The sequence below is a fragment of the Camelus bactrianus genome, chromosome 14 (assembly GCF_048773025.1).
Source record: "Camelus bactrianus isolate YW-2024 breed Bactrian camel chromosome 14, ASM4877302v1, whole genome shotgun sequence".
Classification (NCBI taxonomy): Eukaryota; Metazoa; Chordata; class Mammalia; order Artiodactyla; family Camelidae; genus Camelus; species Camelus bactrianus.
In genome coordinates this window covers 62,050,227-62,071,868 of record NC_133552.1, presented here as the reverse complement: position 1 = coordinate 62,071,868, position 21,642 = coordinate 62,050,227, and the positions used below count along the sequence as shown (strand labels likewise).

The window sequence follows — 21,642 nt, the reverse complement described above, 5'->3', positions numbered from 1 at the left end:
AGCAGGGAATACAAATTTGAATTGACTTTCAGAAACACAACATTCAACATACTAGTTGAATTCCTCACTCAACAAAATTACAGATTACTATACATTCATGAGTCACTCATGAATACTCAAAATCATGAATGTCAATAGCCCAAGATACTCTAAGTATATTATAATTCAAGTGTAACATAGGCCAAAGGCCTTAATTTCAGAATAGAAAAAAGTATACCCTGTAATAAAGTATAAAAAATAACTTTAATACACTAAAAATACTTCAATGCATACAAACCTTTAAAGCCATCAGGATATACATCAGAAAGAAATTTAGTGTTGATGTCTCCTTTTATAAATCGTGAGTTGATTATCACCTCTCGAAGTAATGCAATATTGTGTGTAACACCTAAAAAAAAAAATGATAACAGACTGAATTGAAGAACAATAGGAATGAGTCAGTTAAAAATCTAATTCTTATTATCTGGAGGAATTTATCATTAGTGTCCCATGACCTAGCAAAAACCATGCAAGATTACTTAACTCTTTCACTTCAAGTAACAACAAAAAAATGTCTGAACTTGAGGCAGTAATAAAACACTAAATGTAAACTTAAGAAGCTTGTGACTGCCAAGTCAGTTCAATGGGGAGACAAATGTCTTTTTAATAAATGGTACAAATACTAGATATGTATTTGGGAAAAAAGGAAAATCAATCTCAACTCTAACTCACAGGACATACAAAAATTAACACAAATTGGATCACAAACCTAAAACTATAAGACTTAGAGAAGGAAACACAGGAGAAAAATCTGTTACCTCGAGGTAGGCAACAGGTTCTTAGTGCACAAAAATCCATGAACCGTGAAAAGAATATCAACACATTATAGTCCATCAAATTTTAAAAGTCTGCCCTTCGAAGGATACAGTTAAGAAAATGAAATGGCAAGCCAGACTGACAGAGGATATTCACAACACATGTATCAAACAAAGAACTTGTATCTGGGATATATAAAGAATGCTTACAAAATAATAAGATGACAAATGAACCAAGTGAAAAAAGAGGCAAAAGATCTAAACAGAAATTTCACAAAATATATACAAATGGCCAGTAAGCACAGGAAAAGATGTTCAATATCACTGTCAAAGAAATATAATGAGATATGCCCAAACATCAATTTAAGTGGTTAAAGGTTAAAAGACAGATAGTACCAAGTGTTGGTAAGAATGTGGAATAAATGGACCCGTCACACCTTGTGGGGAGGAATATAAATTGATACATTTTATATTTTACTTCCACCTTGGAACTGTCTGACAGTTTCTTTAAAAGTTAAACATATAATCACCATATGATTCGGACAATTCACTCCTAAGTATTTACCCAAGTTAAAACAAAAACATAGGCCTATACAAACACTTATACACAAAGATTGTTTTATTTGCAAAGTCAAAACCTGGAAACAATCTCAATGTCCATTAACAGTGAACAGATTAACAAAATGTGGTTTGCCCATACAATGGAATTCTACTCAGCAATAAAAAAAAATGAGTCCCTAACACACAAAGATGAATCTCAAAATTATTATGCTGAATTAAAGAAGCAAGACCAAAAATAATATATACTAAATGCAGCCTAAAGAAAGCAGATCATATGGTTGCACTGGGAAAGGGTCGGAGAGAGGGTAAACTGCAAAGGCCACAAGGAAACTAGGAAGGGACAGAAATGTTCGGTATCTTGATTGTGGTGATGGTTTCACAGGTGTATGTTTATGTCATCAAATTGAATAATTTACATATAAGAAGTTTATTATATGTCAGGTATACTTCAAAAGAAGTGGAAGAGGAGGAAGTGGAGGAGGGGAAGGAGGAGGACAAAGGGAATGAGAAGAAAAAACTTGTTGATCAAGTAGGAAAAATCAAGCCGAGTACACAGTGACTACTCCAAAGTAAAGTTAAAATAGGTAACCCCCACAAGAGGGATACAAATGGTATCAGGAGAACTCTGAGACAGAAAGACTCTATGAAGGGAGTAGATTACAAATACGTTAAATAGGAATAAAAGGTGGAGTGGGGAGGCATCTCAAATCCAGGGAGAGCAGGAATTAGATCAGGTGTCCACTACAAGAGGAGGGCGGCTGGAGCAGAGTAAAGCCGAAGTTGAAGAAAACAAGAGGTTTGTTAATTTCTTCCAATTCTTTAACCCACTCCTCTAGAGTTCTAATCTGCACCACTTTCCTTCACAGCAAACCTAGAAAGCCTGATTCTGCTTTTGCTATTCAAGTCTTATAGAATCCTCATTTATACAAGAATAATTATGATGTAAGCAAAGAATCACTGAGGTTCAAGTACTAGATCTACCTCTCATCTTGAGTACGTTATTCAAACTCTCAAAGTTTTAGGTTCCTCATTTGTGAAATGGTGATAATAATAAAACCTATTCATTATGACTGTCATGAGGTACAAATGAAATAATGTTTAACACGATGCCACGCACTCAAGAAGGTGCATTATTGGGGTGGTGGGTATAGCTCCATGGTAGAACACATGCTTAGCATGCACGAGGTCCTGGGCTCAATCTCCAGTAAATCCATTAAAATGAAGGTGCATTATTATTATTATTATTATTATTATTATTATTATTATTATTATTATTATTATGCTCTTTTATTATCCTTTTATATGAGAATAAATATTGAGAAGACAACATGTAATTTATAAACAGCAGACAGAAGCTGTACAGCATCCTAAGCCTCAGCACTGACCTACCAACCTCTAACTTCTAGTTGCATATTTTGCACAAATTTAAGCTTATACCTATTTCTATCTCGAGAGTTTGTCCATCCGGTAAGACAAAGGTCAGCAAACTATGGCCTCCAGGTCAAATCCAGCCTACCATCTATTTCTGTAAATAAAGTTTTATATAACACAGCAGTGTTTACATGTGGTTGGCTTCATGCTACAACAGGAGAGCCAAGTAGTTGCAACAGAGACCTTGAGGCCCACAAAGTCTAAGATGTTTACTCTCTGGCCCTCTGCCAAAAGCCTGCCCATATTTGCTATGAGGTTTTAACAATGCTGATGTTCTGAGCAAGTTAATCTTTATCTATCAGCATTTTCTCTACACCTACTACTCATGCAGCAGGTAGCTACCACAGGAAGGAAAATGAGAGTAAACAGTATGGCATGTGCTTTGGGGCAACTTTCAGTAACTAGTTACGGAGCAAGAAAATTACAAGGAAAAAGGAGACTTAAAAATAAGAAAACTGTGACCCAAAGAGACTCAATTATTTATCTAACATTTAGAACACTATAAATGACAACAGTAAACTACATAAAAATATTTTTAACACTGTAGAGGTATGTTGTGACAGACTGTTCGTTTCCTCTAAAATGTGCTTTTTATTTTTTCCACAGTAATAGAATCTTAGCTGAACAAATGACTATCCCAGACCCAGACTCCATTCTCCCACCTATCTTACAGCTAGGCATGGCAAACTAGACAGGCAACTAGACAAGTTAGAGTGAGGTATTCAACTCCAGCCTCACTCACGTGAGAAAAAGACCTGCTTGAACCTCCTTCCCTTCCTTCCCTTTTTCTGCTGGCTTCCTGATACGACAGGAACTCAGCTTTGGCAACGCAGATAACGGAGAGCAACAAGGTGAGCGTGGTGGGGGGCGGAGGGGGGATGACACAGGTGTGTGTATCTCCTGGAAGGACAACAGGACACTAACCTACCCTATCAGCACAGACCAGCCAGAATGTTAAATGAGAAATAGATAAATTTCATCTTATTTATAATCACTGAATTTAAGAACCTTTGTTACAGCAGGTTACCCTGTACCCTAATGTGTACATACGGGAGAGGAGGTCAAACTTTTCCATATGACTTCCTATCTCTGAGCCAACCAATATTAACAACTTAATACATCCTTCCAGGCATTTTTCTATGCATCTCTTTATACTAAACCATATTAGCAACCATATGAAAATTTCTGAGCATCTCTCTTCCTGACTCAAAAGATACACTGTGCCTAAAATTTTACAAAAGCCAACTTTCAATTTATTCAAAGTACCTCGAAACACTTAGAGAAAGTTTTAAAATTCGAATTTGAATGCTATTCCTTTAGCTATACAAATATTCCATGGAAGAAGTTATTGTATATAGACGATGATCTAATAAATATCCTTGACAGCACATGCTCGGGAGAAACGCATAGTTAACCCAAGCTTGCTTTGTGGATAATGACCTAGGCCATATTCACTAACATGTTTTGAAGGACTTTGGTAATTATATATATTTCTATGAGGAAATATTGCAAGGTATAATAAACTTCTGATAACACCAATACTCCTAACAAATCATTGCCAAGATCTGACACTTGCCTTTATTATAGGTGATATTTTGACAGACAAAAATGAAGAGCAATTAATGAAAGGCAAAGTGACAGGACACTTAGAAAGACAAAGCAGGTCGGCAAGAATTTAAAAGAGAAAACTCCTTGAAAGACTTCAGGCTATGAAAGGGAAATGAACCCCTTTGTCATATGTTTTACAAACGGACAAAACTAAAGCACTTTTGAGGAAGAAAAGAGTTATGGCTTGCCAGAGAGATTTTAATGCATAGGAAATGACAGATGTGCTGTTCCCGGAAGAGGAAAGTATTTTGTGTGACTTACACACATTTTCCTGGCTGGGGAAGAAAATAGAGAAAGACACAGAAGAACACAAAGATGGTAGTATCAGGGAGGCACTTAAACTATTTAAGAATTTTCATCATGGTAAAAAGTAAATGGATACCACCAGGTATTTCTGTGAAGAGGACTGAAAGAAGTACACCATGGCCAAAGCATACGAACAAAGAAGAAAATGGTGCACCTGAAAAGTCAAACGGGGCATTCAGGGTCTGATAGGCAAAGATTTCACCTTACCTCGCGAGCAACCAGAATGGATGACACAGGGAAGACATGATTAGATTCGGGCCTGCCAGAAATCACTCAGGCTGCTATTACAAAAGGGACTGGGGAGGGGCAAGAGTGAAGATGGGAAGAAGCAAGCTGACAACTGCAGGAGACATGCTGACAAATGACAAGGCCTCCGACCACAGCTAGTGTGTGGACAATACAGAAGGAGAAAAGCAGCTGGACTTGAGAGATATTTGGGAGGCGGACAGGGTCTGGGGACTTGGTGGATGCCAAGAATTGGGGAGATGAGCCCAGCACAACACCGAAACTTCTGGCTCTGCAGTGTTTAGGGAAAAGGAATAGATGGAAATGAAAAAAATCTGATACATTTTTGGCAAGTTAAATTTGAGGGGCCTGTGAGATGAGACTGATCCACCTAATTAGAGTTCAGAAGAGCAGGCAGATTAGAATGCATGTACATCAGGATACAGAGGTCATGGAGGTGGGCATTCACGTGACGGAACACAGAACAGAATGAGAAACAGAGAAATGCAAGACAAAACCAGCAATATGTGAATTATTTGTATACAGTAACTGAAATTTTGAGAAAAATAAGACCCTAAAGGAGGGACTGGAAAGGATAAATGTTAGAAGATTGAGGTGCAGCTGTAATTTTAGTTCCAAAAAAAGGTGTTCTTAAGTACACCTGTTTCAATTTACAAGCTTTTTTTGCATAAATAGTAAATAACTTAGAAAGGTACTCTAACTTTCAGGATTTTTGTCCTTTCCTCCTCCAGTTAAATAAAAATAATACTGTTCACTTTATATGCACCATATTCCATATTTAAACTTCCCTGGCTTTCTTGGTACAGCCTAGTGCTGGTAGACATTTTCTTGCCCTCTGTGTGGCCAGTGCCAGAATAGTTAGCATCACATTCTGTCTTCAGTAAAATACAACGTAACTTTCAGAAATAGTTAATGACAATTTGAACAAAAATAAGTTTTCTGATGCCAGTGATCAATTCATAACCATGACATCCAAAAAATTTAAACGCATGCAGTTTTACAGGATGAATGATGTTGTATTTTAATTCCATGCTCAAAGTAAAAAAGAGGTGATTTTAGAAAATGTAACACAAAGGAATCATAAGCAAATATTAATTTACATTTTGGATATCAAAGAACAGAGCCACTCATGCACACAAAAGCCATGGACTTTTAAAAATCTTTTTACTTGAATAGTAAACAGAGCATGAAACAGACTTTTATCTTGTTAAATGATGTTTCAGGAATAAAATTAATGTACAAAAGCATTTTCCCTTTAATGTTGTCTGAATAAAGTATTACATATTACTGTGCAAAATCAAGTCATTATCTATTTCTCTTTCCTAAGGACTATAAGCTAAATCAACGGCTAATGGCAGATGACCAAACTCTAGGTTCCTCAACTGACTGCTCCAAAAACTACTGTATATTAATTCTAAAGCCAAATAGGAAAACAATCAAAAAATTATTTTACACCTAAAAGTTCAGAAGATTAGATAAATGGGAAAAATCATTGAACTGTTAAAGGATATCCTACATATCTGAAAGTTATTTTGTACTCTAGTTAACTTTCCATGTGCCAGTTAAAAAAATGCTATTTAAATTGATCTTGTTCAAACAATAAGTATATAGTAGAAGTACTCTCAGACTTAGTTTATAACTTTAATGATATTATTAATCACATACACATAAAAATTATGACTCTGAGATTTGGACGGGGAATTGAGGCTGACCTCTGCCAGAGTTCACGAGGTCCCATCTGTATGGGAAATCACCACCAGGCCCCAGAAGAGAGGACCCCTAGGAGCAGCTTTCTCCTGACTACCTGCTGGTTCCAAAACACTGGCCAGACATTAGCTGCACACACTGGCAAGATCAAACAGAGGCCAAAAGCCACTGCTTATTTCATGGGGACTCAGAAATTGACTTTAGCCAAATTACATTTTTGCTCTAAAGAATCTTCATCTTAACCAAGGCTCACAATCGGCTCAGGAAAAAAAAAATATTTGAACAACTAAACAGTTATCAAATTATATAGTAAGTTGTCCATTTTCTGTCTTTCATAAAACAATTTTTTAACTCCTCTATTCTTTAGAATTAGTCAGATGGATATATAAGTACAAATCACAAACGTTTCTCTGTTTTTATTCCTTAAACGTTAGCTTTGGGAGGAGGGGAGCATATGCTCCTCTTCACTTATTTTCTAAAATTTTTTGTTTTGGAATATTTTCAGAATTATAGAAAACTCACAAAAACAGTACAAAGAGTTACTGCATATCCTTTATCCTGATTTTCCAAACGTTAACATCTGACCACATTTATTTGTTGTCATTCACCATCTCTTTCTCTGTATGTGTGAACATACACACAATTTTTTTTAAAAACATTTGAAGGTAATGTTCAGGTAAGATACTTTACTTCTAAATATTTCACTGTTTCCTAAAACCAAGCTAAGTCTCTTACGTAATTGCAGTACAATGACCAAATCTGAAAATTAACATTGGTAATAGTGTCATCTAATCTACAGACTTCATTCAAATTTCACCAGTTGTCCTATTTATGACCCTTACTACAAAAGAAAAACATTTTTTTTCCTGGTCCAGGAACTAATCCAAGATCCCATGTTGCATTTAGTTGTCCTGTGTTCTTAAGTTTCCTTTGATCTGGATAAGTTGATCCATTTTTCTTTGTGTTTCTTGACCTTGACACTTTTGAAGAGTACTAGCCATTTATAGTGTACACTGTCTTTCAATCTGGACTGTCTGATGTTTCCTCATGATTATATTCATGTTACACATTTTTTTGCAAGAATACAACAGGAAGGATGTGTACGTCTTAGTGCATCATATCAAGAGGTACAGGGTGTTGATTTGTCTCATTACCAGTGATAGTAGTTCTACTCATCTGAGTAAGTTGCTAGGTTTCTCCATTTTAAAGGTACTGTTTTCCCCATTGTAGTTCATTAGTATCACCTGAGGAGATATTATGAAACTGCTTCTCATTATATTTTCATCCACTAATTTTAGCATCCATCATTGATGATTCTTACCTAAACAACTTGATGTCTGCCAAATTGATTTTTCTACACTTATCAGTTAAAAATCCACTGTAAGGAAGAGCTGTGAGCTTTACCTCATTTATCTTTCTTATCTATTTGTATCAGTATAAACTCACGGACTTTTATTTCGTGGATTTTAATCGACTGCTAGCATTATTTATTTTGTCACTGAGGTTTTCACAGATTGGCCAGTGGAAGCCCCTTAAAGTTGATTCCTGTGTCTCTGACAAATCAAGATTTTTGGAGCACTTGATTACTGTCTTACACAAGCTCTTTCAGGCTCATCTTCCTGAATAGCAGTCATTTTATCAAGTAGTGGTTCCACTTACGGGGAGGATGGTGTTCAGAAAACAAGATCTGGGTGCTTGGTGTGCTTCTTGTGATGGGTGTCAGTGCTTCTATGACCTCTCAGCAGGGCAGTAGTTCCCAATCATTTGGCATGATTATCCCCTCAGTGAACATATGGCAATATCTGGAAGTGTATGGTTGTCACAGCTGAGGAGATGCTACTGTCATTTAGCGGGCTGAGGCCAAGGATGTTGATAAATATCCTATGACGCACAGGTAACCCCTCACCCCCAACAAAGAACTGTCCCAACGTAGACATCAGTGGTGCTAAAAAGTTGAGAAATCCTGAGCTAGAGAGTACATGCATATATGTACACACAATTACAGATGCGATAACATATTTATATATTTATGTTTCAATTCATGTTAAAAACTAAGAATCCCCACTGAACTTCCAATTCCACACCATAGGGTTCATCTATGCTTTTCCATTCCCACATCTGTAACTCCTTCCTCTGACAGTGAGAAACTTTGCTCTTCTTATTCACAATACGTGTATTTATTTCCTCAATCCCAGAATATACACAAACTGGTTTCAGAACTGCTAACCCATGAACTAGGAAAAACAAACCTACTAACTAGAGTTTAATATTTGTTCATACATATTTTATCTTCACATTGAGGGTATCCAGTCAAAATACTATTAAAAGTTATTTAGGTTAGCTATTTTTCTCTCTCCTTCAGCATGATTGTATTATTCATACAGTTTGGCCCATTTGTTTGTTTGTATTCTATTGAGTTTTTTCCCCAGAACACTGATTTTAAATATTAATATGTATCTAAAAGGCAGAATTATATTAAAATGTGTAACAAAAGTCTCTCTCCTTCAGCGCACACAGTTTCCCATTCCCCAGTCATTTCCACCATAATAATATGATATGTATGTCATATTATTAGTAATGGTCTTGTGTATGTGTGTATGTTTCCAAAAATGAGCAGATATATGTACATATTCTTCTTTCTCCTAATTGTCTAGCAATATCTATTTTTCCCTTCCTTCCTTTAATAAGAGAAATGCTAAGGGGGGAAGGATATAGCTCAAATGGTAGAGTGCATGCTAAGATCCACAAGATCCTGGGTTCAATCCCCAGTATGTCCTCTAAAAATAAATAAGTAAATGGATCTAATTACCTTCCCCCCAAAAAACAAAAAAATAAAAATGATAAAAAATAATAAAATGATATATTTTTAAGTGTATTAAAAAATAAAAGAAATGCTATGCTTTAGTTTAGTATATGGCCACCTTGATATCAACTGCATCTCCCATTTTCCTAGCATCTAGGCATGACCATGTGACTAAACACCAGTAAGACAGGAGCAGAAATAAAGGGTGCTTTCTAGGTTATGCCTTAAAAAAAAAAAAAAAAAAAAAAAAGGAGTGTGAACTCCCTGCCCCTGTTACCTTCCTGCTGAGGCTGGATGATGGGCATGAAAGCAGCTACTTTGGGCCCCAAAATGAAAACCATCTGCTGTGAATGTAAGAGGTGGCCCTTGACAACCTCCTTTCTGGATGTTACATGGGAGAGAAACTAAACTGTATCTTTCTTAGGTCACTGTATTTTTTAGACTGTATTTCTATTGCTTAGACTAGCTTAGCAATGAAGGTCTTTATGTGGGAGAAGATGAAAAATACCTGGAAATGAAAACAACAATGAAGCAGGAAAAAGGGCCTGAGAGAAAGCAGTATAAATGAGAGCACAGAGCCCATGCAGAGGCAATGGGAAGACACTAAAGCAGGGAAGTGATCACTGGGTTTGTACTTTGAAAAGATTATTCTGTGCACACGGAAGAAGGGACGAGCGCAGGTGAAGGAAGAGTACCTGTGGAGAACCGTTCAGGAAGTCACCGCACTAGTCCCTGACAGACAGTGCCCACTTGGGACTACAGGGCCAAAGAAAAGTAAACAGAATCCAAAGTTATTCAGATGAGCTATGCAGATCCAGCCCCCTCAGAATGCCTCTGAGACCACTTTTCTGAGCCCAAGTGCTCAACACTGTTACTTCAGGGACTCGGCATCCATTCCCAGAAATCCAAGTTTCTCTGCTCATCCCTCATCCTCAGAACCTCAGATGACGCAGCTACGCCCACTCTCCCCAAACACCTGCTCCCTCTTTTCCAAGCCATTCTACAATACCTTCCGAGAGTGCCACGATCACTTGGGTCTACCACAGATCTGGAACATTCCACTCACCTCCTTGCCTCACTTGAAATCCTCAATCCTCTCAAGGATCTTACTTCCCCAGCAAGCCTCACACACCACACTGCCACTTCCAAAACACCACCAATTGTACTCCTTGGAAAAACTTCTGTTTCCTTGCAGTTCTTCTGCTCAGAAAACCTTCAATTTCCAGTCATCTACTAACATCCTTGCCACAATGCAAAGTTCACTAAGAACTTCTGTTACCCAACTCATGACCTGCCCTCTGATCCTGACTCACCATGCATGTGTGGAGGATCTATGCAACATTATCTTGGCTCAGTTCTTAGGATCTCACCTCAAATAATCTGTTCTTCCACTTTAGACACCAAGTCCCATAATCACACCCCGAAATCATCTAATGTTCTGTAACTATACCACATTCAAAACCACCAATTCAAAATATACCATTTTCTAGCAATAGAAATAAAAGCAAGAATAAACAAATGGGACCTAATTAAACTTACAAGCTTTTCCACAGCAAAAGAAAGCATAAGCAAAACAAAACGACAACCACAGAATGGAAGAAAATTTTTGCAAAAGATGAAATTGACAAAGGCTTGATCTCCAGAATATATAAGCAGCTCATACGACTTAATAAGAAAAAAAAACAACCTAATCCAAAAATGGGCAGAAGACATAAATAAGCAATTCTCCAAGGAAGAAATAAATACAAATGATCAATAGGCACATGAAAAAATGCTTAATATCACTAATTATTAGAGAAATGCAAATCAAAACTACGATGAGGTATCACCTCACACCAGTCAGAATGGCCATCATTCAAAAATCCACAAATGATCAGTCCTGGAGAGGCTGTGGAGAAAGGGGAACACTCCTACACTGCTGGTGGGAATGCAGTTCGGTGCAGCCATCATGCAAAACAGTATGCAGATTTCTCAAAAGACTAGGAATAGACTTGCCATATGACCCAGTAATCCCACTCCTGGTTCCAGAAGGAACCCTACTTCAAAGACACCTGCACCCCAATGTTCATAGCAGCACGATTTACAATAGCCAGGACATGGGAACAGCTTAAATGTCCACCAACAGATGACTGGATAAAGAACAAGTAGTATATTTATACAATGGAATACTATTCAGTCATAAAAAATGACAACATAATGCCATTTGCAGCAACATGGATGTTCCTGGAGAATGTCATTCTAAGTGAAGTAAGCCAAGAAGAGAAAGAAAAATGCCATATGATATCACTCATATGTGGAATCTAAAAAAGAAGAAGACAAATAAACTTAAATATAAAACAGAAACACACTCATAGACATAGAATACAAACTTGTAGTTGCCAGAGGGGAGGGGGGTGGGAAGGAACAGACTGGGAGTTCGAAAATTATAGATACTGACAGGTATATATAGAATAGATAAACAAGTTCATACTGTATAGCACAGGGAAATATATACAAGATCTTGTGGTAGCTCATGGTGAAAAAGAATGTGACAATGAATATATGTATGTCCACGTATGACTGAAAAATTGTGCTCTACACTGGAAATTGACACAACATAGTAAACTGACTATAACTCAATAAAATAAAATTAAAAAGAAAAAAGAAACAAAATATACCACTTTCCAACTGCACCCCCATCTTTCCAGTTTATTTCCCAAATGCCTTCACTGGGGCCAATACATAAACTTCCAATCTAGAATGTGAGATATTCTATATGTCAGCTGCCCCTGACTCTTCTAAAGAGTTAATGATACAAAATAAAAAAGAGCAAGAAAATAAAGAGACAAAACCAATATAAACTTTGACTGGACCATGGATAGGGCTAACAAACAGATAAAAAAACAAACTTTGGGGAAAAAGTGGGGAAATTCTGATATGAACATAATCTTACCCTTAAGACGCATGCTGAAGTATTTAGGAGTGATGTGTCATGATGTCTGCAACTTTCTGTCAAATAGTTCAGGAAAAAACAGAGAAGAGAAGGTGAGGAGGAGGGAGAAGACAAAGACAGGAGAAAGGGAGAGACGGAGGAAAAAAGCAAATGTGGAAAAGCTTAACAATTAATCTAGATGAAGAGTGTACCAGTGTGCAAAGTACTACCCATTCATCTTTTCTCTACATTTGAAAATACCTAAAATAAAAAGTCTGGGGCAATGTATCCCTCCTCTGAGTGAAAAAATAATACATGTATTTCAACATGATGTGCACACATCCACACCTTTCTCCATGCTCATCCAAAGATAACTAAAAATATTTTAGAATGGGAAGATTCTGACTAAAAGCACTACACATTACTCTCTGATTTGCTCCTCTATTTTAATTGTACATACGGACATGACTTCAAGTCATAGCTGCACACTATTTTGCAGTGAAGACGCACAGTAATTTATTCAGTCATCTGTCCATCTGGGCGACACTGCAGTAGGTCAGAATTTGGCTAGAACTGTAATTTGTAGTTTGGCTACTACAAACAATGCTATTGTAAATGTCCTTGTAAACATCTCACAATTCAGTGTTTTGACACTCTAAGATAGATTCCCGAAAACTGAACAGCTAAGTGAAAGCGTATGTACTTTTAACATCTAATGCCAGATTATTTTCCCAAAAGACTATAGCAAGTCACACTTCAAAGATGCCTGACTGTGCCCATCACTTTTGTTTTACCAACACAGTAAGTTATCAGTCTTTTGAAAAATGCCAGTACTCTGGGAAATCATTTTAAGGAAGCACAAAGTGAAATACTCTCAACAGAGTCACCTATGAGCCCTAAGTGGTACTCACATTACTTTTGAAGGACCAAAAGGGAGAGGTGTGAAAAGAAAGACACCCTCTCCATCTTTGAATTCCCACTATACACTGTCACTCCACTATTACGGCATCTATGAATTTATATTACACTTACGTATTTTCCATACCAAGTATACTAAAAACTCTTTGCAATAAAGGTTGTATCACTCATTCATTCAACAAATATTAATATTAATCACCTACCATGTGTCAGGAACTGCTAGCCACTAATGCACAAGTAAACAAGATAAACACCATTACTGCCCTCATACTCTTATGGGATAATCTAACGTTTAGCAATTAATGACACAACTAATACTTTAATTATAGTGACAGTAAATGCTTTGAAGAAGCAGTAGAACAGGGTGAAATAAAAGCATGTAACTCTGCACACAGTACTGGGTATGACCTAAAATGGGCTTCAGTATTGTTTAGCCATGGTTTAATAGGTTTCACGTAACACCAATTGATTAATAATGATTTAGGACATATAATTTTTAAATCTGTGGTTTTACAATTGTTATGAGAGATGGAGAAAAGATGGGAACCAAAGTTACTGAACTTCACAAGCAAGTACTGTGCCAAACTCTTCTTCATAATTAACCTCATTTAATCCTCACCATTAATTTAGAAGGCAGAGACTCTCACTCTATTTCTTAAACATGGAGTGTGAGATTCAGAGAAGCAAAATAATTTGACAAAAATCACATAGTTACTAAATGGTATCAAGACAGGATATGAATCCAGCCCTTTCTGATTTCTTTCTATTACATCACAGTGAAGCAAAGGCAGAAATTTCAGACCAAGTCTGGAAAAATCTATCTGCACAATAAAATACACTTTGCCTTACATGTGATATATATAAATTTAGGAGAATAACAGCCAGCTTACTTTGTATTTAAGTCACTTAATTTAAAAATATAGTACCTTGTATACCTATATACAAAGTATAGTAAGTAAGTAAATTAGTGGAAAACATGTTCAAATATAAAACATGAATTGTATTCTGTAAACATAAAAGAATATTCCTTTCAGAAGCCAGACACAGTAGAAAAATAACTTTTAGGTAAGACCAATACTAATTCAATATTTTGACAAACTGCCCAAATGCCATGCCACTATGTTATATTACATCAAAGTTTAATACAGATATGATTTGACAAAATATTCTTACTCAGATTGACTATCTCAAATTCATGAACTTAACATTCAAGTTCATGAGAATGAAACCTAAATTAACCACCATCTAATAATTCAACAACCACAATAAAAAATACAGTGATGGGGCAGGGGGTGTGAGGAATATATAGAAAACTTTAAAGGCCTCTAGGAAAATCTTGCCAAGTACCTTGTTTATGTCTATATATGTATAATTAAACACACATAAACAAATACACACACCCAAATTAGATGCATGTTCCAAACATGCACTAGTGTAATTTGGGGCAATATTATTTCTGTAGGACAACAGACCTCTCAAGGCCTCCTTAAGCAATGTACAGCGAAAATATGCATCTGCTGCTTCTGGAAGAACACAGCAGAGTTATAAAACCGGTAAACACTTAACAATTAAGGTTAAAAAGGAACTAGAGAATTGGCTAGAAAGAACATGAAGGGAACCTTTCGAGTTTTTAGAGGCTATGGATATTAATGGTTCTAATTTTTCTTTTTAAGTTATACTAGGTTCACTTAGCTTTCCTTTCACGGATGGAGGTGAATCACTGGCACATAAGGTGAGATAGAATCACTATCACTTACTAGTTAAATGGGAAGAAAAGAGGGTGACAATAGAAGGGAAGGGAGGAAAGAAAGATCTCCTGATCTAACAAAGCTGGAAGAGAAAGCACGAGAAAGAGTGACTTGCATGACTTACCTGCCAACAGATGAAAATCAGCAGGGCAAGACAGATGTATAAAAACAGAGTCATGAAACTGCCCTAAGCCACTACTGTACAGCTACACAAACTGCTCGCTGCACAAAGGCACTTGGCCAAAGGGGCAAACAAGGCTGTGCCATGCTCCGTCACTAAGCTGGGCTCCCTGTCTCAGGGCTGGGTATACCCAGAGAACACAGAATGTTTTCTAACTCACACAAAGCTGCAGTCGCTTGTCAAGACTTATGACCTGTAGGCTGTGTCCACTCAAAGGGAGGCTTTTTGAAATTGCACAAAAGCTCCGTATGGGACGGAGGCAGGCTGTGTAGTCAGACTCCCCCACCATACTACACCTCAGCCTCCAAAATCAAGCCTCCTGACCTCACTGTTAAATTTAGTGAGCCATCAGAAAAAAGCCAAACTGTACAGCCAGTCTTTCTTACAGAATGTTCTTAGCCCCACACTATTCTTTCATAATTCAAAATTAACTTATATTTCACACTTTAAATTTGATATTAAAATCCATTATTCTGAAGCTGATGATAATTTATGTTGGGCTAAAGTAAAATGATCTTTTCATTACTAATGAAAAATTGCTAATAAAATTGATACTGTAACTTACTCCTTAAGGGGAGTTAAGTATAACTTTGCTTTAATTATTTAAATGTAATGGCTGCTCCTAATAACAGTTACTACTACATATCCTAAAGACTTGTAGGCTCACGCTTTGTTACACATTAAAACTATCCTGTATGTATATGAGGTAACAATTGCATTTGCTAGAAAATACTTTATAATTTGTTCTAATTCATAGAAGCAAAGAGCTATCCTCTCTACTCTCAAAGTAGTCAAATTGTAGGTCACATGTTTTAAATCTCCATACATTTTCAAGTTTCAAATTTCAAAACAATACAAGCCAAAAAATAAAGACATTAATACAGCAAATTTGCTGTTAAACTGCACTAGCCAATAAAAGAGGCCAGAATGAAGAACCATTTTACACAGAATACGTGTCTATAAAATATGAAATGCTCATCTAGGAAAGGTCGTAAATCATTAATTTAATTAAATAACCTAATTTCAGATGTATACATAAAGTACAGGATTGCTAAAGAAAATGAAATACCTATTCTTAATTATGTCAGTTTAATTAATTCAAGCTGCTCTATGTCTATTTAAACTTATAAGTAAATGTTCCATCGAATTCTCTAATTAATAAATCTTTGCTGTTTTCTAGAACTGGACTTCTTGTATAATGACATGGTCTCAAACGTTTGTTTTTACCTCGAATAACGTAATTATCCAGTGCATCTTCCATTCTCTTCAGTGCTTCCGTTCTATCAGAACCATATGTGATTAGCTAAAAGCAAACAAGCAAACAAAAAAATTTATATTGATATAAACTGACCTATCTATAAATCAGACATTTCATCTTAGTAAAAATTAAAATATTTCATAGCAGATTTCCAGAATATCTTTTGAAATTTCACAGTGGTTCAGTTTTTAGTACAAAGTATGTCAATTAAGATTTTTTAAAGTAAACAAATATTAGAATCAAGCTATTTCAGATTTTTCTCCTAGGTTTCACTATCGCAGAAAAGAGTTATTTAAGATAAACCAAAATGTAACAAAAATAAGCATAAAAAATTTTTAAAGGAAAGATATCAAAATGTGAACATCTGGAATGGCATATAAACATCTGGGATAGCAAAGGATTAGGCAAGATTTGTTTTTTCTCTCGCTATTTTTCTGTGGTTTCCAAGTTTGACACCCTGAATAGCTAACTTTTACAAATAACATAGCAGAGAAGTAAAAGGTTCCTGTATAAAACAAACAAACAAACAAACAAACCTCAGAAAGGTCTTACTATTCTATATGATTCTGTGCCTATTGATATGTATTAGATCTTACACAAATTAGCAATAAAATAAGAACTTAACTATTCATAAAGTATTTTTATGGCTATTGCATTAGTCAATCTACAGTTTGCAATTTTTTTTTTACTACATTTTATTAGCTCTTCAATATGAAGCCAGGTTGAAAATTATTTTGTAGGAAATAATTTTTTTTAACAAAAATGTATTCATCTAAAGATGGAACCAAATATCTATAATATTTTATATGTTTTTTATCTTTTAATTAAATAGTGTTTCTCTAACAAACAAAATACCTAAAGTCCACTTTAACAATATTAGTGTAAAAATGTAGGTGAAAAAGAAAAATAAAAAATATTTTGTTTACTGCAACTACATACAAATTGCACTTGGAAGACAACTACCTTAAGAAATGAGGTTTTTAGTAAAGAAATCATCCCTCAATACAGGTCTATCACTCTAGAGAAAATAGGATATTCCAAATAAAGTCCAGCTTCAACTACTACAATCAGAATTTTATATTTTATAAGATTCTAAAATTTTAAAAGATCTAAAATTTTAAGTAGAGTTGTTAATTTATTCTGGAAAGTCAAATTTCAAGAAGGCAAGTGGGCAAACAGACATCTTACAGTCTTACATAAGATTTAATTACATTAAATCTAGGTAAATAGTGATTCATAAAAACTGAAGAGAAAGAGTGAAAAGTACTCTAACAAACATAGCCTATCATCTCAGCTCCTAGACGTCACCTGCCATTACACTCTCATCTCAGGCAACATTTATGAATGGCCAAAAAAACAATTTAATTCCTTCTCACTGCAATGGGCTGGGCTGGTGCCACTGGTGAGATAAATCTGTTACTGTAGGGGTTGGGGTGATGGTTTGATTAGACTGGGGAGGAGGGAGTGTTGCCAACTAACATGACGTTGACACTTCTCTCTTAAGAGAAAGGAAAAGCTACCCAGCATTCACTTTTCCAAGAGTGGCCATAATTATTTGTTTAACGGTAGTACATGATTTAGATAAAGGCACTATTTCAGACTTTTTAAATTAAATATGTCCATTGTCTTTTCAGAAGAAAACTGAAAGAACCATTAGGAAATCAAACTAACTTTTGAAATCATTGGATCATAATAAATGCTAATATCACTTCCTGGTTGGATGCCGCTGTCAACCCGGACCTGGGAGAAAGAAAGAAAAAAATGAAAGTAACTTCATATTGTGCAGCAATCTTTGCAACAACAAATTTAATTTCCATGAAGCAGATAGATAATTTCAATCTCAAATAACATTTCAGCTTTCCAGAAGCAGAAAAACAATCTAAAAATACAGAGGGACCAAATTATCTTAATCTGTTATTACATAGTACAACATACATTTTTTGTTCTCCTACTAAACGGAGGAAATAAGAGAGAAAAATATATTTTATACATCACTATCCCAGGATGTGTTTGTAGCTATTTGATGGTATCTTCCCACTGAAGCAGAGCATGAACAATGCCCCTTCTAATCACACTCCCCACTGGACTCTTCCAAGAGTTCCAGTGCCGACCCCAGTCAAGCCATGCAGCAGGACTCAGGAACTCTGCTCATCAGCGCCATAGGAACGCTGGTCCTGTGGCTTTCATGTCTGTAACACTTTCCTTTTTTGCCTCACCCTCTCAACTGTAAAACGCTTTTTTTTTTTCAGTTACTGTTATTCCCCAGAGATGTTAATGTTTACACAGCTTTTCACATGTCTTTGCTTTGTAAGGACAGAGGCCCCAATTAGATTTCTGATTTTGCGATTTTCATGGGGAAAAAAAATAGCACAAGTTCAAAATATTCTTTTGAAGAGCCTGATTGCTGTTAACCAGCCAACAAGTTAGTTAGTACATTGCTGATTCTTGTTTTCATCTCCCAGTTTGATACCAGCAGAAAGGCACAGAGGTTAGCCATGTAAAACTTTAAAATGAGCAGTTGCTGACTAAGAAATATTTATTAAATTATTGTCTTAAGCTTTGGAATCTGAAGTACTCAAAAGCTAATCAAAATAGTTAAGACAGTCAAGCACGTCCTGGGGGTCTTGAGGACATAGAAATTCAATGGAAGCAGCCAGAACAGCAGGGCTTTGATACCCAACACGGTAAAGGGGTGGGAAGAAAAGAGCAGAAGCTTGCGGAGCTCCTCACCTGTGGGAAGACGCCTTCCCACTGAACAGCGGCTCATCTGTCTGCAGCAAGGCAGGAAAGGTCACACAGCGGTTGCTAGGCCTTAATATTTTAATTTAGGCAATTATCAAGGGACCACATGTAGAACCTCTTGTCTAGGATATCCACATGAGGGTTTGGTGATGGCTTTATTATATGGTGACATCAAAAGATAAACCATAGTTTTCAACCTCTTTAAAAAAAAAATCATACTATTATTATTCTTTTTGTAATGTTTCAGAAGACAACATTATCACATGCCTAGAGTGCTTTTATTTCTGCACTGCTGCAAATACAGCAAAAAATAAAGCAAAAATACAGATTATTTATATTTGCATTCACATTCACATTCACATTCACACATGGAAATCTTCACTCTAAATGAAAGTCATTCAGCACACTTAAAACATGTATTTGGCTTTCTATTTTCTGAAAAGATACTTCAGGACATAAGCTAAAGTTCTATGAAATTCACAGTGTTCATAAAAGCTAGAAAAGAATTAATGGGAGAGCTGTGAAAGCAATATCACAGTCTACTCCTCACCATATCTAAACAGCCCCAAAATGGCAACTGGTAATCAAATTACATAACAGAAAAGAAATCTCTGAACTTGCATTTTCTTAATTTTAGTAGCAAAAAGTTAAAGAACTAATTTCACCACCATGTATTATTTAAAACCATAGCATGATTGCTAAAGTTGTGTTTAAAATTGAGATTGGTACAAGTTCTAAAACTTTTGATTTTAAACATATCCTACCATTTGGTACATAAACTGCTACAAAGCTAGCGTGGAGCTTTCATGTTCAACCCATTGGTAAAATAACAATAAAGAGTATTTATTACATTCTTAAAATTTTAGTTCGTAACTTAAAATTTTAGTTAACTTGAATAACACCATGTTAAAAGTTGTTACCTAGGCCTCTAAGATAAAACTATGTGTTTGTTATTTACTAAAAGTATTGTGTCATTTTAATTTTAAGTACATGTGGTGAACTAAAGATGTATTATATTTAATCAAAACGTATCTTTGTATAAGAAAATCAGTATTTCCAAATTAAAACTGTAAGCATGAAAACTCTGACTTATAATTTATTGTTTATGCAGCTTTTTCCAAATACTAATCAGCTTTTAATAAAATTCCTAACAATGAATTAAAATTTAAATTAAGTCTCCATTCCTCCATGGAAACAAAGGCTATACCAAAAAACATATTTTAGCTTTAGCTCAGAAAGTCAAATGGCACTGTAACCAAATTTTTGAGCAGAACAAATTGCGGTCTGAAAATAACAAATTTACAAAATATAGTGATCAAATAAAAAGAAAATCTTCACCTTTGCCATAGAAGCAAATAGGAGGCTTAAAGAAGAATGCAAAAAGTACAAACCATAAGTTAACTCTGTAGTATGTATTCTCACGACCAAAAAAGTTAAGAGCTGCAAAGGATTTCCTGAGTTAAAACTGCCTGATCTAGTTTAAGAAGGCAAAGAAGAAAAACTACTACCACCACCCAAGCACCTGCATGGGAGTCTCAAACCACTGCCCAGAAACCTCGGGCGTAATTTAAATGTCTTTCTTCTGTACCAACAGTGGATCCTGTGAAACTATCAGCCATCTCCCACCCTTCACTCTCCTTTCACCTCTCCCGCTCTGCACAACTCCCAGCCCGCCATGTCTACCTGACAAGTGACAGCCCAATCTGATTAAATGCTTCCAAGGGAGGGGACTCATGGGCCTCCATGACAGGCCAAAAGTGATCACCATGGAGATACATAATTACAGCTGTCAACGCATCTACTGTCCTGCTGACATCAATTTGATTGCTCCCAGCAATAATGATAGACAGAGCTTAGTGTGCACTCTCCCGCACCCAATCACTTTATCTATTCCTTGGTCCATTTAGCTGACATGCAACATTCACACAAGCAAATAACAGCAGTAAGCAGAACATTTAAGGCATTTTAATTGTTTTTTCTTTCTATGGATGGCTCACAACTGCAAATGTTATTACATAAAACTCCTGCTGCAGCATTAATTGAAGAAAGATTTGGTGGGACAAAGACTGTAGGGGGTATGGTTTGTCCATTATCACTTGTACTTTCAACAGGTCTCACGTTTGAAAATTGCAAATTGCAAAAACTTGCAAGGGCAAAATGTTTGACATCCTGTTAGCTCTCACAACATGGTGAAAACTTCTCACAACTAGAGTAATCATTATGAATTCTTATTTAATACTTTTTTGTTTGATTAAAAAAATGTTTAGATATGTCCCTATGATACTTGCTTTCTCATCTGCTATTTAAAGTCACATAATGCCTGTTAAATCTTTACAATTTTTTTTCTGCCTTCAGGCTTTGAACACAGCATGGAGTCTCCGAGCCTAGAAAGGGTCAAGTCCCTTTAGAAAGCACATGGGCAAAAACA

The 21,642-nt window shown here is 35.9% G+C and overlaps 1 protein-coding gene across 5 annotated transcripts in view; it reads right to left on the bottom strand.

Moving 5' to 3' along the window:
* The window catches only part of PCCA (propionyl-CoA carboxylase subunit alpha), a 330,692-nt gene that overhangs the window by 148,998 nt on the left and 160,052 nt on the right, over positions 1-21,642 (bottom strand). For all 5 annotated transcript variants that reach the window (XR_012511757.1, XM_010959668.3, XM_074378474.1 and 2 more), the window contains exons 15-17: positions 18,144-18,212; positions 16,442-16,517; positions 278-388 (exon numbers count right to left, since the gene is read on the bottom strand). Coding sequence is in view for 4 of the 5 variants with exons in the window: in XM_010959668.3 (XP_010957970.2) it covers positions 278-388; positions 16,442-16,517; positions 18,144-18,212 (256 nt within the window). In the remaining variant the exon portion in view is untranslated. The remainder of the gene's footprint in view (positions 1-277; positions 389-16,441; positions 16,518-18,143; positions 18,213-21,642) is intronic.